Source organism: Anser cygnoides, chromosome 1 (genome assembly GCF_040182565.1).
Source record: "Anser cygnoides isolate HZ-2024a breed goose chromosome 1, Taihu_goose_T2T_genome, whole genome shotgun sequence".
Lineage (NCBI taxonomy): Eukaryota > Metazoa > Chordata > Aves > Anseriformes > Anatidae > Anser > Anser cygnoides.
This window is the reverse complement of record NC_089873.1, coordinates 58536118-58553365: the sequence shown is the minus strand read 5'-3', so window position 1 is coordinate 58553365 and position 17248 is coordinate 58536118. Positions and strand designations below refer to the sequence as shown.

Sequence of the window (17248 nt, the reverse complement as noted above, 5' to 3'; positions counted from 1 at the left end):
TTCCATTCAAGAGAACTATTTTTTTAGTATTATTTTACATCTTTTCACATTTTCTAATGTGTCTCCCAGATTTACTCCTAGCCATGTTTAAATGGGAACCCAGAACTTTAATATAATAATTAAATCTGACATACATCTTAGGGAAAACCAAACAAATCTCCCTTCCCTTCACTCCAAGCCAATTGATTCATTCACATATACAGGAAGTTTTGCTGGATCAGTCTCTGAATACTTTCTTAAGAGCAGGATATTATATTTTGCTAGGGAGTCTGTTTGTCAAGATCAACGATGGGGAAGGGGCTGAGAAGCAAAAATATGTAAATGGCAAATATTTCTTACTGCACGTAGTACAGTTATGTATTTCAAGACAGATTGTGTGTGAAAGGTTTTAACTTTTGCTGGTGTTCTGACCCCTGTAGAACTGACTATATCATTCACTGAGTAATGCCTTTATTTCCTAAATTAAAATTTTCAGAGGCATATTTTGCTGTTTCTGAAATTTCATTTTCTTTTTTTGCCTTTCTCCATTTTTTCTCCACTTTTCTTCATAGCAGAAGAGAGAAATAAGAAATCGTTATGGCTTTTCTTTAGTCAGCACAGCAACAGTTTTTAAGAACTCCAAAGTATAGCGTTTCATTCCAAAATTAAGGCAGAATATGGTATATTAATCCCTGTAAGCCACGTGCTATACTCCTCTCCCTCCTCACACCAAGCCCTAGATGACATTCCTTAGTATAAAGGAGTGGAGAGCAAAGAGAGAAAAAGGCTTGATATGTGGAAGCAAAGGAGTTACATTCATTAGTCGTTGATGGACTGTAAAAATACGGTACCTGTGGGCCTCTCAACTGTAGTAACTAAAAGGTACCCCCTTACCAACCCCGAATGCCTCCTTGCCCTTTGGCTCATTATTCCATTCTGTGCCAGGTTATACTATACACCTATCCAGTTAAGGAACATGCCTTGCCTGTGTTGTATACCATCAGTCTAGCTGTGGGGCTGAAACAAGCTCTATATAAACAGGGTCATTTAAGAAGCGTATTTGTGGCCTTTTGTTGTTTTCACTTAAACGTCCCTGCTTCTTCTCATGATTTCAGGTTCAAAGTTTTCTTCTGCACTTTTGGCAAGGGATGCCTCCTCATATGCTGCCTGTATTGGGTTCTTCAACTGTAGTAAATATAGTGGGAGTTTGTGACTCGATTCTGTACAAAGCAATTTCTGGAGTTTTGATGCCAACGGTACTGCAAGCATTACCCGACAGGTCAGTATAATTGGCAACACTGACCACTTCCAGCTCAGCTGTCTTTGTTATATGTCTTTTCCTTACAAATGACACCAGTTCTCAGAAAGCTGCTTGTTGCCACCTGTTTCCTGTTTAAATCACAGTGTCAATTCAACAGAGCTGGACAGCTGGCACATTTGTGAAGAAATGTTTATATTTTACCAACATTTGTATTGTGAAAAGTGTGACGTTTTGTGTGATGAAGGATAACACTTTCTTTGTTTATTAACATCAAGATGATAGTCATGTCCCAACTTTCAGGGAATATCAGAAGCCTGCAGGCTGCAGAATGCCACATTCCTGTTTTCTGAAAGTTTCAGACTCTTTTCTGCTAGTCTGGTATAGCAACATAACAGGACACTGAATAATAGTGACAAGAGGAGCTGGCCTGGCTGCTCTGTTTGTAAATACTCCCATGCATATTCCAGCACTGCAACCTAAGCATTTGTCTCTGTTTACACTCCTGGAACCCAATTGTTATTCTGCTTGCCAAGAGCAGAAAATATGAAGATCATACTTGTGAAGTCTCAGACATCCTCGATTAATTTAAATTCTATGCTATGACGAACAGTTGCACGCTTATTTTAGGATCACTTTATTAATATTAACAAGTATTTGAGCCCTTTGTTTCAAAACTCACTTTTCTTTTCAAATCCACATGGTAGATCTCATCTGTTCTCTCCCTACCAGGAGCTCATCTGAGTCCAGGAAGTCTTAATTATATAGATAAAGCAGAACAGAGATCAACATTTCACAGCAAAAAGTGTAATCACTGCAAAGTGCAACTGCACTGAGTGCAGACAACATGTTCACCTCTTTGATTTTCCTAATATAAGCATCAGGAAACTTTCTTTTTCTAAATATCTCTATTCACCTTTAGCGTTGTTTGACTGATGATTTTTTGAGGTTGAGTAATTTGTTAAGTTTATTGCTCTAAGAGTTTATTATTGGTGTTGTATATTTGGCCTTCAAGATTTTGACACAGCTCTAGTTACAGCAAATGTATTTAAGATATCATTCTGCTCTCCTAAACTGGTGAGCTTCATTCACACTCTATGACTACTAAAGTACAGGCAAAGTATTTTTTCCATGAGAAACCTGTTATAAGCATGGGCTTTCCTTGATAAGACATGTACGTTTTTACAGGCTTTGCCCCTCACCCCCCTAAAAATCTATTTCATTGGAAGGATTAAACAGAACAGCAGTCCTTTTCTCAAGCTGCTTAGTTCTTTCATAGCAAATAAGGAGAGACTTGAGTGTGAATATAGACTTTTGTAATGCATATAAAGGGCCAGATTGTGGCTATTAAGCCATAGCCTGCACTGGAGGGGGTGAAGAAGGGTCTCATTGCAATGGAAGCTCCTGAAGGAAATCTTGCTGACTCAGCCAGAATCCTGAGGGACTTCCTGGGAATGAATGTTGGCTATACAAAAAAAAAAAAAAAAAAAAAAAAAAACCAACACTTTTTAGTGGGTGCAGCAGTTGTCATCCATCCCCTGTCCTGTTAGGTGTCTGTATGGAGCCGACAAGGCCTATGGCCACAGTTATTTTACCACCTATGTCTTCAGTGCAACGTATGTTAGGAGTACAAACAGAAAAAGCTACCTGGCAGAAAGAAGGAAAGCTCCTTGCATCTTTCTGTTGTTTATGTATCTTGAGCATTGCGAGAGGCAGTGCCGCTCAGACTGGCAGAAACAACTGTTGGGTTCCCCTCCATCGTACCCTGAACTTTTTCTGGAAACTGTTATTTTATACTGAGCAATTTACAAGAAGAAGGGCAGAATGAACTTGCCTCCAAGTTTAGAAGGAAATGATGGGGCCATCCAGGAAAGAGTTATAAGGAAGAAGAGGGAAATCTCATCTGTCTAGGAAATTTTCTGTCCTCTGTAGAGCTAAGCAGGCAGGTCCTGCATCACCCCCACGCTTGGTCTAGAAATTCCTGCCCATCACTGCCACCCACTCACTACCTTCAGCCTGCAGCATAGCTGGTTACTGCTTCACTTACATGTCCCTGTGTCCATTCTTATAAATATGGGCACAGCTGACCTGAGATCCAAAGCTTGTTCTATTGTCTTCTTTAAAGAATTGTGATTTTGTGGTTTTGTTTATACAGTGGGAATTATTTTTTATTTCACGCTAAAAATACCGTTTATAAGTATCAATATAGTGCAGTACAGAGACTTTGACGCTTTGTGAGCTTTTCAATGTGGTGTTATGTTTAACTTTTCCTTGAAATATTTTCAGAAGCCTTTCTTCATGCCTACAGACAACAATATGTTCAGCAACTCTGCAAAACAGTGAGGTGTCAATAAATGACCCATAGTCTTTACATGTTTTCAGATTTTATAGTATAAAGCACAGAGTAAGTGCTTTGATGTAGTGATTTCTCTTTTCAGTTTGACGCAGGTGATCCGAAAGTTTGCAAAGCAACTGGATGAGTGGCTGAAAGTAGCTCTTCACGACTTGCCAGAAAACCTACGAAATATCAAATTTGAATGTATGTATTGACAAATCTCTTCTGTTAATCTGAGAAGTATATAATATTTATTGATGACAAATTAATTGGAAGTACAACTAGTGTTCTTTTAAGAATTAAAAACTGACAGCGTAAAAATCTTGCATTCACTTACAATCGTCACTTGGTCCTGAAAACCAGTTTCATTTACCACTGGTCAAAGGCACTGCTCAAAGTGAGAAGAATTGCTTTTCCTTTCATGTGGGTTTTGATAAGAAATTAATTTTGTTGATAGTAAGCAAACATTAGGGATGATATTAGGCAAAGAAAATTATTAAACAAACCTTTAGGCTAGCACAATTTGAATACAGCTTGAGGCCCTTGCTCAAAAAAGTGCCAGAGTTAAAAATGAAGGAGATCAAATTACCCTGTCACCACAGGAAAGGGCACTAGTCCTATTCAGACGTGCTTTGTAGATGCCTGCAGTGCACATCACCTATTGATAAAGCCTGCTTTATTTCACGGCTCTCAATTCTTTGCCTTTCATGAGCACTAAATTCCACACCACAAAGTTAAAGGGAAAAAAAAAAAAAAACTAATTTAGGAGAAGGATTAACTATTTTGATCAGCACGGAAAATTAGAATTATATTTTACTGAGAACACTCAGAATGTAAATTAGCATAACTCATTCTAGTTTGTTGAGTGTTGTTCATTAATTCATTTTAAAAGTTACAGAAAGTCAGAGCTGAGAATATGCTTTATCTTATCTTTGTTAGTTCAAAAATATCAAGAATCTGCAACAGTAAAAATATTTTCTAGTCCTGTAGGGAGAGAGAGAGACGATGAGTTTTCCAGTCATTCTTGAACTGTACTCTTTAAGTGCGTCTATGTACAGTACAGAAAGAGCACCTACTCTGTCACTACATCTAAGGCCTGTTTGGATGGATTTGCAGGCCTTCTGTGATTTTATCATTAGGAAAAACCTGAGTGCATCCTAGTATATACATGAGACTTTGTCACTTCTGCAGTCAGATCATCTGATTTAATCTCCTGATCAGAATTTGTGAAAGTGTATATAGCCAATGGAAGTACTGACAGAAGTAACTGCAAGCCTTGGTCATATTTGCAGCTCTTAAGTCACAGGCTTTAGACAAAAGATACTCAATAAAACATTTTAAAAGCCCAGTTTCCAAGTACTGGAAGTATCCTAATACAAGGTCCATATCCCCTTGGAAAAAGCTAAAATAAGAGTGGAGAACTGGCAAGTACCTCCTGGGCCCTCTTTTGCCATAGCATGTTAGTCATCATGTAATCTCTTTCAGAAGCTTTGATCAAACTTTACCTGAAACTTTTAAAGATTTTAGCTCCTACTGATCCAGTCAGAAGACTTCCCCAAAACCTGTTTGCAGTAAGACTTAAGAAACTTTTCCAATTTTCAAATATAATGTCACTATCATTACCTTATGCCCACTCATTCTTGCACCAACATTTTTCTTCCTGTTAAATAGTTCTGTCTTTCTGGTTTTCAGTTCCTTTGTGTTTCAAGAGAAAATTTGTTATGCTGAACAAGTGAAGCTCTTCCATTGTCGTCTACATTTCTCTTGTCATCTCATTATTCACAGCATCTATAAATCATCACTTGTAATATGCCTCTGTAAAATTGATTTAGTATCCAGATTTAAGGTTTTAGGTCAAGGTTTAAGCTAAGTTAAAACTGGATACATACTGCCACAATTGTATGTAAGAACCTGGATATATTTTTTTGTTCTGATTTTAATTCAGTATTTTCAGAAATGTTTTTCTTTATTTAGCACAGTATGTAAATATGTATCTTTTCTTTCCCATAGTGTCCAGAAGATTCTCACAAATACTCCGGCGACAGACATCACTAAATCATCTCTGCCAAGTAAATATTTCAGTTACTTGAGTTTGCTGAATGACATTTTAACTGACTTTTTAAATAATTTAATAAATTGACAATCTGAACTTTACCCAAAGAGGGAGAGATCATGTTAGCAGTTTGTCTTCAACATTTATTATGACCATCTCTACAGAATCAAAAAATAATCAGCAAAAATGTTTTGCTAGACAACTGGCAACCTCTGATCAAATTCAGCAGAAAAATTTTAAGAAACAAATTAAGAATTTGGTTTGAAGAGTTGGTTCATTACCATGAATTAAATGAGAGATGTTTCATTGGTCTCATCAGGGCTTGGGTTAGGCCTATTAACAAAGCAGAAAAATTTCTATATGCCTGACAAAAACTTCAAAGTCTAGTTGTATAATATAAATCAGATGGAAAGTAGTAAAATAAATAAATAAATCACTGAAATTTTAAACAGAAATATTCTTGCAACCATAGCAGGTGAACATAAGAAAATACCCTGAAGTGTTTGCTTTTCACCAGTCAGTTTAGATTACAATTACCTATCAAAAAATCTTGAGGCCAAATTCTGTGTGGTATAAAATGGGTGGAGGATGCATTGAATTCGTTGAGGTTTCGTACATGTATTGAAGCAGACAGTTTGTTTACCCTATCACATTTAAAGATCCACATTTGAAAGGTATATCCAACACCCCAAGTTAACTCTGAGAGTCAAAAAGCCCACAGGAAGATGCTTCTGCATTCTGTGTCACTTCCTTTCCTATCATCCATCCCATCCTCCCCATTATCAGCAGCAGAACCCTGTCTCAACCAGACAAAAGGTGGATCTGATGCAGGGGCAAACGATCTTCAGCCTTTTCTTGTGGCCGAGGGAAGAATGGGAGTCTTCATAGTCTGGGAGGGGGCAGGTTGCAAAACTGTATGGGGTTTGTTTGGTTTTGGCTTGATTTTTCCTGTTGGTTTTGAACTGAAGCTGGTTAAGAAACCAACAGAGCTGTTGTAGATTGAGGAGTCCAGGTGAGGGTTGCTTATTTGGGTTTGTGGTGGATGAGAGCAAAATAATTGCCATTGATTAAAACAGGCAGAATGACTTGGGAGTTCTCTGTGGTAAGAGGACCCTGTAACAGCCATAAGATATCAATCTGGTGGATGGGGGTCTGCGAGGAGAATCAATTTAGCAAACCTAGCCAAGGAGGTGTAAAAAGGGGTAACACTTATTTTTTAATCTATTAAACCATGAAATAATGAATAGATTGGATTGGATTCCAGGCATCAAGAACAGTGATCCACAGTGCAGACATCACGTTTCAAATGCTGGAAGACTGGAGGAACGTGGATCTGAACAGCATTACCAAACAAACCCTCTATACTATGGAAGACTCACGGGAGGAACACAGAAAACTCATCATACAATGTAAGAGCCAAACCCTCAAATAAAGCCAGGTGAACTTAGTTTCCTGTTGCTAAAAAACTCAGTGGAAGTGATGTTGTTTTTGCATCCATTGGTTTGCTTGAAGTCTTAGGATAAATAAGGAGGCATTGAACAAAATATAAGGCAAAGCCCTGTCAAGGTCTTATATTTCAAGGCATAGATCCACGCAATCCTCCATTACAAAGTTTCTTTCTACCATCTGTAACAACCAGTGACACAGGACATGCACCAAAATTCATTTTTTTTCCCATGGACTTGAGCAAAGTATATCTATGCATTAACCATGGGATCTGATGAAGTCAGTCTTCCCTGCTGTAAAATTTCAGGAGAGTTGTCTTTTGAAAGCCTTTGACACCAAAGTGGCTGCGTATTTGGGTCCCTCGTAAACTTTTATTTGTAAACAGCTCCATTTTACACAATATTTTCATAAACAAGATAATTTAATGGGGTGAAGCTTTCTTCCTGAACTTTTATGAATAAATAGAAGTCCTGTATTGAGCAAGCTCATTGGCAGATTTAGATTCTGCTTAATATAGTGAAGGGCATGAACTTAAAAGTGACTTTGGAGACGTTGGCAAATTGATTTCAAAGATCTTATTTTGTACACTGGGCACTGCAAGGTTGACATTGGCTCTTCTCCCACACCCCTCTCATCTTTCAATGCTGTCACTAGAAGTCTTCTCTCCAGTTTAGGGATTGGCCTTGCATTCTTTGCTAGTTTTCTAGTGAAATGTGCTTGGTACTCTTACCTGTCCTTCTTAACCCTTGATTCACCTCCTCACATGGTCCTCTTCCCTTCTTAGCAGACAGAAACTTGACAGGGCAACAGGCAAGGTAACATACAGCAAGACCGGAGTCCAGAAGCTTGCTGCATCCTTCTGTCATCTGTTATATGCTCAGTATCTACCCAACATCTGCCCACTGACCAAAAAATAATAAATTCTCAAAGTTATAATCCCTAGTAGCAGCAACAGTCCTGTCTCTCATTCAAAAAATCCTCATTGTTTAGGAAAGCTTTTTATATATGTGCTGAATATTTAAATATGAACTTGTGTCATCAAATCAAATGGAATTTTCCAGAATGCAAATGGATTTGAACATGTGTTTTTCCATATTTTAGGTCCACATATTCCAGTAAGCAAAGTAAGAAGCTCCCAGAAATGGTAACCTAAATATGCATGTTCAACATGAGTTGGGATTCCACTGGGATGTGCAGATATGTATAGAGCTTATTCTAAATCTTGATTTTCCCCCCCATCTTTGATGTATATTCTACTTGGCCAAATATCTTCTCAAAGGTTGCGCTTTATGTGACTGATGACATGGAATAAGGCCTGCTTTCATGTTCTTGGTATTAATAACCAAGAAAGTACAATTTCCGGCTACTACAACTGAAAAAAAATGTTCATAAGCCTGTAAGTAAAGTTAGAGAGAAACAGAGAAAAATAATTGGGTAGAAGATAAGCTCTTCCCTACTCAGCTACAGTAGATGTCTCTGACATGGCTTCTCCTTTATTTCCCCCTTTCTCAGATCCTGTTGAAGTATTTTTAACAATCACTAAAGGCTAAAACAGTTACTTCTCTCAAACAGGTCAATGTACACAGTTGCATTGCTCCACGGTTGCAATGCTCCTGCATTTTCCACTCTTGCTCCCCTCTTTGCACAGCATATGAATTACTTCATCTGTTGTATCAGGCAGTTTTTGTCCAGCCAAACACTCAGGTAAGAAGACAACATCTGAATTTCTCTGAGATCTTATCCTGAAAAAGAGAGGCTGCCTGTTCAATAAAACAACAAAACAAGATAAAGGTGGCCCAAACATCATTGTTTCCCTTCTTCCATGACTAACGTTTCTGACCATCCAGCCTGTGCAACACAAAGTTAAACAAAGTTTTTAATCAGCTGAAAAGCAACTGCTTTCCTGCTCATCTTGCTAATTCATCTTGGGATGCTATTTCTCCATTTAGACCAGGGAGCTTGTTCTTTGCATTAATCTCAGTCTCTCTGGCTCAGTTCTCTAGTTATCACCTTTAAACTTTGTCTCCTCCACCTCCCCCCATCTGCTTCCTATGGTGGGAAATTCCTCCCTCCTGTTATTTATAATTAAGCATAAATGGAAATGCATAGCACATTGAGATCATCCTGTGACACAGCAGGTAGAAAGTATCTTTCTTCTTGATTTACTGGGCCTTTTATTTTAGCTGAGTTGAAGAAGTTTCTTAAGGTGTCAGAGCACATGATTCTTTGTCTTCTAGTCATTGATTCTCATAAATAAACTAGAGACTTGCAGTTTTAAGAGCTGCAGTTGAATGACTTGATTGTTTTTCACTTTCTGTATTAAAATATGAATATGTGTACTTGATAGAGGTTAAAAAGTATTCAGGTTGCTTTTTTAAACTCTTCTTGATAGCATTTGTGCATTGGTAGCAATTTGTTTTGAAGAAGTAGAAGTTTATGGCACTTCTTTGTGTGTGTGTCTGGCATTGCAAATAGATGATTTGCAGCAGTTAAATCATGTTTTTGCAACTAAAGCTTTATACAGATGAGAGCACTATCAACAATACTCATCCACTTGATGCTTAGAAGATTCTTTATGCATTTCTAAATCAATTTCATGCATGACCTTTTTTCATCACCAGGGTCAAGGCCTAGCTTCACACTCTTCATAGCAAACACCATAACTGTTTCACTTCCGGGCACCACAGACAGCTGAAGCTGAAATCAAAAGAAGAATTTTAAACAATAGGTCCTGATTTGCTCACACTTAAATACCACTTCTAATGACTATCATTTTCAGCAGAAGCAAGATGGAGATCTAGAAAGATTACTGGGTCAGCACCAAGGAAGATATATGTGTTACAGCTAAGCAATCCATTAAATATATATATATATAAAAAAACAACAAATTTGTTGTTATTGGCAGCTTTTTGTATTTTGTTTTTCTTTTGTTCTAAATGGAATCCAAGTACTGAAGTGGGCTGTTTTTTTCTTTGTCTGCCAGTGTATCAGGAGTTTGATCACCTTCTGGAGGAGCAGTCCCCCATTGAGTCGTACATTGAGTGGCTGGATTCCATGGTGGACAGATGTGTTGTAAAGGTTGGTAAGGAGTAAGGACCTGAGTCAGTGATGTACTTTATGAGCTCTATTCAGGTCATAGATTATTAGAGGAAAAAAAAAAAAAAAAAAAGAGAGAGAAAGCCAAGCACTGTAATATGCAGGAGTAAAGCAGCAGTGGATAAAATCTTACCAGTGTTCATGCTGAATATGAGAACTTTTCACATTCAGGGTTTTGGTTCATTGTGCTTGTCTATCCAACCCAAAAGACGGTATTCAAGAATGGAATAGGGCCAAGCTTTCCAATCAAATCAATATTTCAAGGGTAGGGAGAAATGAGTTCAGAGCCAATTCTAACTATGTGGTACAAATGGAAATGATAATCTAGCTTGTCCTTTTAAGGTCTTACTGAAAAGAATATTTAGGCCAACTAATTCATTTATGTGCACTCAAAAGTAAAGAGGAATGTCTACATTATCATTCAAGAACGTATTTGTATTGCTTTTTGAGTTGATTTGGGCTATACATTTTAACTGGATGAAAAAAACTACTAACAAATCTTTTAAGAATATTTTCAAAAGTGATCATGCATCATCATTATGTTACATAGAGTATGTAACTATACTACCAACTATTTCAACTTCTGTCGCTAACTATTGTCTGTATTAGCATGTTCCATTACAATTACACTCTTCATTCCAGATTTCGCTGTTAGAACCAATAAATAAAAATCCATGTTTAAATGTGTTGCCTCTCCCCCTGCTGAAAAATATCATACCATACACAACAGACACTTTCCCAGATTACTTGAAATATTTTGATAGTTTTGGAATATTTTTCTTTAATTAGTGGAATGCAATTTGAAATTCTGACTATAATTGTCTGAATTTCATGAAGAATTTGGCATGAATTTCATTAACTCATGGGATAAACCTAATTCTTTAACTTGCATGTGACTCTATGAAGTAAACTTTGAGGAGCTGATGCCTGAAGTGTGCTTTCTGGGAATTATTTTTGCTAGTAAAATGATTATGTGTATTCACAAAAATAAAAATATGAAGGAACAAAAAAATTTAATAATAAACTTTAATATATGTTTTCAGCATAGACCAAGCACTTTGATTATACATTGCTTCCTTGACTATGAATGATCATGTAAGTAATTAGGTTAAGATGAAGACTGGGGCAATTTTTTGGCAGTCCTTGCCTCATTTTATAAAGTAAATTCTGTCTTGTGTTGGATAATTCTTTGTATTTTCCTCTTTCTGAAGGTTATATACAGTTGCAAGTTGTCTTTCTGTGTGTGGTTTTTTGAATTTTTGGTGTTTATTTTAATGTGAAGGTATTGGTAAGTAGTGTTTCAGTTTAAAAAAAGACAGATACATCACCCAGCTGTATCAGGTAGTGGAAATAAGTTTCTCCATGTTAGATATATCTGTTTTCTTGCAGGTAGCTGCCAAGAGACAAGGCTCTTTGAAGAAAGTAGCTCAGCAGTTCCTTCTGATGTGGTCCTGTTTTGGCACTCGAGTGATTCGGGACATGACTTTGCACAGTGCACCCAGCTTTGGTACTTTGATTTTGTTGTAATAATTACATGTCACAGACAAAACAACAACAACAAAAACTAAATCCTGGCTTCTAATGTACAGTTTAAGTGAAAACATACCAGTTTTCACTTGTCCAGAGCTCTGTTTGAAAAGAGGTGGGGCTACTGACATTTGGAAATAATACTCAGATTGATGTCTTTCTTCGAGATCTAGCCAGAGGAGCTGAAAACACTACTACTTCCTTCTGTTTATTGTTACCCAGTAGCTGGAGATATCAGTCACAGGTCAGCTGGAGAAGTCAATTATGGGGGCATTCCTTAATGCACTTCAGTGCAAAGTCAGCCAGGTTACCCAAACCACTGTGACCATGTTATGCTAAGACTTTGCGCTGAAGTGGCTGAAAAGCTTCTTAAGCTAGATTTTGCCAGCTGATCATGTTTCTTTCCCCTGGACAGATTGCCTTCCATTCTACTGGATTTCAGTTAGGATGGAAAGATGATAGACTTTTCTTTTGTAATGAAAATGAAGGCTATTTTCTATATAGTTTCAAAGCTTTGCCTTGAATCCTGGGATACCAACAGCATCAGTTAAAAATAATAATAATAAAAAACAGTTTAAAGTTTACTAAAAGCAGAAGGGATTGAGAATGGGCTGTAGTGTTATGAGTGCAAACTTTTACAGTCATGTGCAACCAGGTTTTGTATGCGGGATATTTTTTATAAATGTATATTTGTCAGGATATGTTAGTAGAAGATTAATAATCAATTAACTTATAAAGGCACTGTACTGAACAATTGCAAGCTTTTTTTTCTGCCAGATGAGTTTTGATGTCCTTTATGTCATTAGATGGTATTCAGATATCATCACAAGTAGGAACTCACAGTAGAATCCGTATTTATATTTTAATCTGAAACTACTTTCATTAGTTTCTCCATTGTAAAGAACTTGTTAAGCAGGTATTGGTCAGTCACTGTTACACATAAGGTTAGCGAGCATCCCCAGGATGATCACAGTTTCCATCTGCTCGATTGTGTTTTCAGCACTGGTATCCTGGTCATATCTATTATGAACCTCTTCTAGGACTCATTTTCTCCTTGAGCCGCTGCAGTTTTCTTTTCTCATGGGCATAAAAGTAGCTGATAGTGCTTTTTGCTTCAGTGAGTGTAACTGTGTGTACAAATGCACAATTTTCCTTATATGGACACATCTTTGAACATTAATTTGATACATTTATATGTCACCACAGGCAGGGAAAAAGTGTACTGGTCCTAACTGATGTGTTTTTCATGGGTATTTGGTGTTACAGTTAGAACTGGGCCAATAATAGCTCCTTAATTTGGTAGCCAAAGAAAGAGTTTTTTAAAAAAAATCATTGATTTAAAAAAAAAAAACAACTTTATTTTTTTATTTTAAAATATAGTCAAAGAGAACTCTTCTGCATCTGCCATATTGTAGTGCTTGGGGCCACTGTTACCTGCCTCAGCAGAGTCTTGAGCTAATCACTGCCAGAGCAAGATTTCTAAGCAAAAGGGCTAGAGGATTTGTCCAGTGGGAGGGTTTTGTAATCTTTCCTGTTGAAAATCCTACAAACCTACAAGCTTCCTACAAACCACTTAACCATTTGTTGAGCCACAGTGGTCTGCAGCATGCTAGGTGGGTTCTCTCCGGGGAGGTGACGGGACATGACAAGCTCAGTCCCTGTTCTAACCCTTATTTCTGCAGAGTGGTGTATCCCCTGCTCAGGTCCAACTCCAGTGGAGGCAGAAGGAGCTCTGACCCTTCAGGTTTTCAGAGGGGAGATTGTTACCAATATCATGTCCTCATCCTATCAGGAAGAAGCCTGGTCTATCCCTACCTTATTTCCCCAGAAATGAACCAAATGTTATTTAACCACAGACATAAAACTATACTCATTAGTACTAATGCTGCTATACTTTCACTGTGAGGCCATTTGACTCATTGTTCCCGAATGAGAGTCCAGCAAGTTCCAAAAGAATAGCCCCTGAATGTAAACAGCTCAGAGCTAGAGTAGCTCTGCTGTGCTTATTGTAACACAGTTCTTTGTAGCATTCTATAACGTATGAATTTAGGTGAGTTCTGCAGAGAGAAACAAAGACACAGGTGTACTCTTTTAGATATATATCTACATACCTTTGTTCTTAGGTAAAAAGTTTTGCATTTTCACTATATTGTAAATTTACTACCTTTACCATTTTACTACGTAACAGTTTCAGAGAACTGATTTTTACGAATTTTTTCCACTTAAGGCAATAAGTAGACTATAGATGCTCACCTCAATAAATAGATGCTGACAGTGTTATTTATAATAATAATAAAATAATGTGTTACATACTGTGATCTTTATATATGCAGGATGCTATATTTTTATCTTTGAAGTATAGGGAAATTTGATTAGAGGAATATCTGGCACTGGACTGGCTAGCACAGAGATTTAATTCTGCAGAGCTTTTAAGCATGGTGATACAGGCAGGTTGAAACACTCCCTGGCAGAAAGAAGCTCCTCCCTCTCCCTCTCCTCTCTCTCTATGAATATCAAAGGCACAGTTGGTGGCAATGTTTGGGTAATGCATCCAGTGTGTAAAAGTAACTAATTAGTAATAGAAGCTCCATGATTTTCTCTAGATCTGGAAATCTCACTGGTCTTTTGCTGCTTACACGTAATTGCTGTATCTGTTAATAGATGTTGATAGTTACTGTATATTAACTGGGTAATCATTGCCATGATTTCAGTTAACTCCTTCTGAAAATTAGAGCCAAACACTATTTATTATTATTGTAACTGCAGTCTCTTGAATGACTTCTTACCTCTTCCTAAAGCAGTGTGAGCTTTACCAGCCACAGCTGGATCCTTTTCAGTACTTAAAGATATACTTGAAAGAGCTAAACAGTTTCATGTGAATAACAGTAGCTTGCAAACACAAAATAAATTATTGTACATTGTGCTGAATAGCTATTCACTGTGTAGCTGAAATGCATGCCCTGATATTGGTTTCAGTCTATAGCTTACATTACATTTGACTCATTTAAAAATGTAAAAATATTGCATTCATGCAATACCAACAACTTGTTTGTCTAGTGTCTTTCACACAAATTCTGGGCTCAAAAACTCTATACAGAGTTTAAAAATACACAGTGGAAGAAATAATAGGAGAGGAAGAGAGAAATTCAAAAGAGTGACAAGGGCACTGGAGTGTTTTTAAATACTGCATTCAGTATTGCAAACCCCAAGTCTTCAAATTAGACTTTGAATATTAGACCCCCCTGCAAAACAAAGACTTTTTTAATAGCAAACATGGAATTCTTGTCATTTGCCTGCTAGCATTTTAGTGTTCAGAGCTTACACTGATGTTTTTATGAAACTACAAGCAACTTTCTTTTACTTTCATTTTTAAATGAAAGATGAGCAAGGAGTTTGATGAGAAACATCAAATACACCAAGCCTTGCCATGTGAAGTTTGGCAGCCTATAGGCCTTATTTTCTTATCTTGGAAATGCTTACCAGTAGTAACTGCACTAAAGCCAATAGAGACCTCCCACTGAAGAGATGAAGGCAGAAAAGGCTTTTTGTGGAGATTCTTGATAGCCTGGTTTTCCATTGGGGAAATCCTAGGGCAGAGGGGTGATCAGACAGGTCTGCTGTCTTTATAGGACTGCTAGATTAAATAGGATTTTATTTAACAAGTCTTCTAGCCAAAAAGATTTCCAAAACAAAATCTCTGCAGTAGTTAGGAGAGGATCTCCACTATTTATCCTTGTAAGGCTGGGGAAACATGTTACCATTTTGATTTGCATAGATACGTGAAACTAATGAAAAAATGAATGCTGTTCACCAACAGTCAAAGATTTCCTCCTCCTAGCAAAGGTGTTGCAATCATGAATGTCCTTTTTCTGTGCTGCCTTGTCCAAGAACACAAAGGCTCGTGTTCTCCTCCCAGTGTGTGTGCTCTGCTCGTATCAGTGACGACAGAAGCCATGCAGGCGTGGAGTGAGAGAATGAAACACAAAGACCATCCAGGTCACAAAGAAATAGAATGTGCTCAGAGTTGCTTTGAAAGCTGAATTGCCAGCTAGAATTGTATAGGGATATAGGGTCTTTCAAACTACTTCTTCTGTCCTTAAACATTTGTAACTGAGAAACTTAACAAAGTTTTTCTATAAATCTCAAAGGACAGAACTTCTTAGGGTGTGCTATTAAAATTTATTCCTATTACTCTAGTCCGTACCTTCCTCCTAATAACTTTAGCAAGTTCTCCATCTGTGCTCAAGTCTTACTTGAGGATTTGTGGCAGATAACTACCAACATAGTGTATTTTTACTATTAATTTTCTAAATGTTCTTTGACTCCATCCCCCACGTTTTGTTTTGGCCATACTTCTTCTTTTTAGTCCCTTTTTTTCAAATTCCTGTTGTGGCAGTTAAGAAAGATAATATCCATGGCATCTTCAGAGGTAAGCAGAGAAACAGGACAAATGTTATGCTGCTGATGTGATCCAAACTAGCAAATAGGAAAAGATAATGTAGTAGGAGAAGAATGACAGAGCAAACCTTTGATACAAGTCTTTGCCTTTAAGATATCCACAATTGCTTCTACTGCCTCTGTGTTTAACGGTTAATGGGCGTCTCATCCGGTACAGTCAATGCATTGGATATACCACCAGGAGATCTGGAAGGATGTTTCTACCTTCCTATTGATTAGTCTCTCATTTCTTTGTCCAATGACACAGATAGTGCAGAAAATTTTTATCAGAATGTGTGACTAGGGCAGCCACTTGAGATAATTCCACTTGCAGTATAACCATCTATATTGTTCAATGCTTACGCTGGAAAAGAAGACCCCATCAAGTGCCAGCTCTCAGTTAGACAGCCTCCTTGCACCCTGAACTACAATAGTTGGTCATATGAGCCTGTCTGTATAAGTGCAGGAGTGAACAGAGTCTGTTAGCGCCCAGGTATGCTTTGACCTCTCTTACCTTGAGTAAGAGACATATTTCAGTGGCAGTACTATGTTGAGTCAGTTCTACTCTGCCTTTTGTGTTGAATAGGGTAATCATTGGTTTAATGAGTCTATTGAGACAGTCAATGGCTTTTTTGTTTGTTCACTTTACTACCAGGGTCTTTTCACCTTATTCACTTGATGTTTGATGACTACGTATTGTACCTGCTAGAATCACTCCATTGTCAGGAGAGAGCTAATGAGCTAATGAGGGCAATGAAAGGAGAAGGAAGCACAGGTGAGTTTGTTCTTTTATTCATCTTTTGTTGTTTTATTCCACTGTATTCACTGTTTTCTATGTAAGGTTATTTCTCTCTCCTCGTATAACCCAGTGAGGTCTGTTTAGGACCAAAGTGTTCTTTTTTGGTTCCACCGTGATTTGAAATAAGTCATTTATGAGGGGATCCTCCCTAGTTAATACATTCTAAACGAGGCCTGCATGCTTCTTGATGTAACTCTGGATGTCTGAAATGCTATTCCTAAGTACAAACTTGGTGTTTCAGTAAGGGATTTTTGTACCAAACCTTTTACGTCAGTTAATCTGTTTTACATTTCAGAGGAAATGCACCATCACGCATCA

At 37.5% G+C, this 17248-nt stretch overlaps 1 protein-coding gene across 7 annotated transcripts in view; it reads left to right on the top strand.

The window, feature by feature from the left end:
* RFX4 (regulatory factor X4) overlaps positions 1-17248 on the top strand; it is a 94684-nt gene that overhangs the window by 49622 nt on the left and 27814 nt on the right. For all 7 annotated transcript variants that reach the window (XM_048076625.2, XM_048076112.2, XM_013181030.3 and 4 more), the window contains 7 exons: positions 1095-1258; positions 3676-3776; positions 5583-5641; positions 6890-7034; positions 10055-10149; positions 11557-11674; positions 16787-16906. In XM_048076625.2, coding sequence (XP_047932582.1) covers positions 1095-1258; positions 3676-3776; positions 5583-5641; positions 6890-7034; positions 10055-10149; positions 11557-11674; positions 16787-16906 — 802 coding nt within the window. The remainder of the gene's footprint in view (positions 1-1094; positions 1259-3675; positions 3777-5582; positions 5642-6889; positions 7035-10054; positions 10150-11556; positions 11675-16786; positions 16907-17248) is intronic.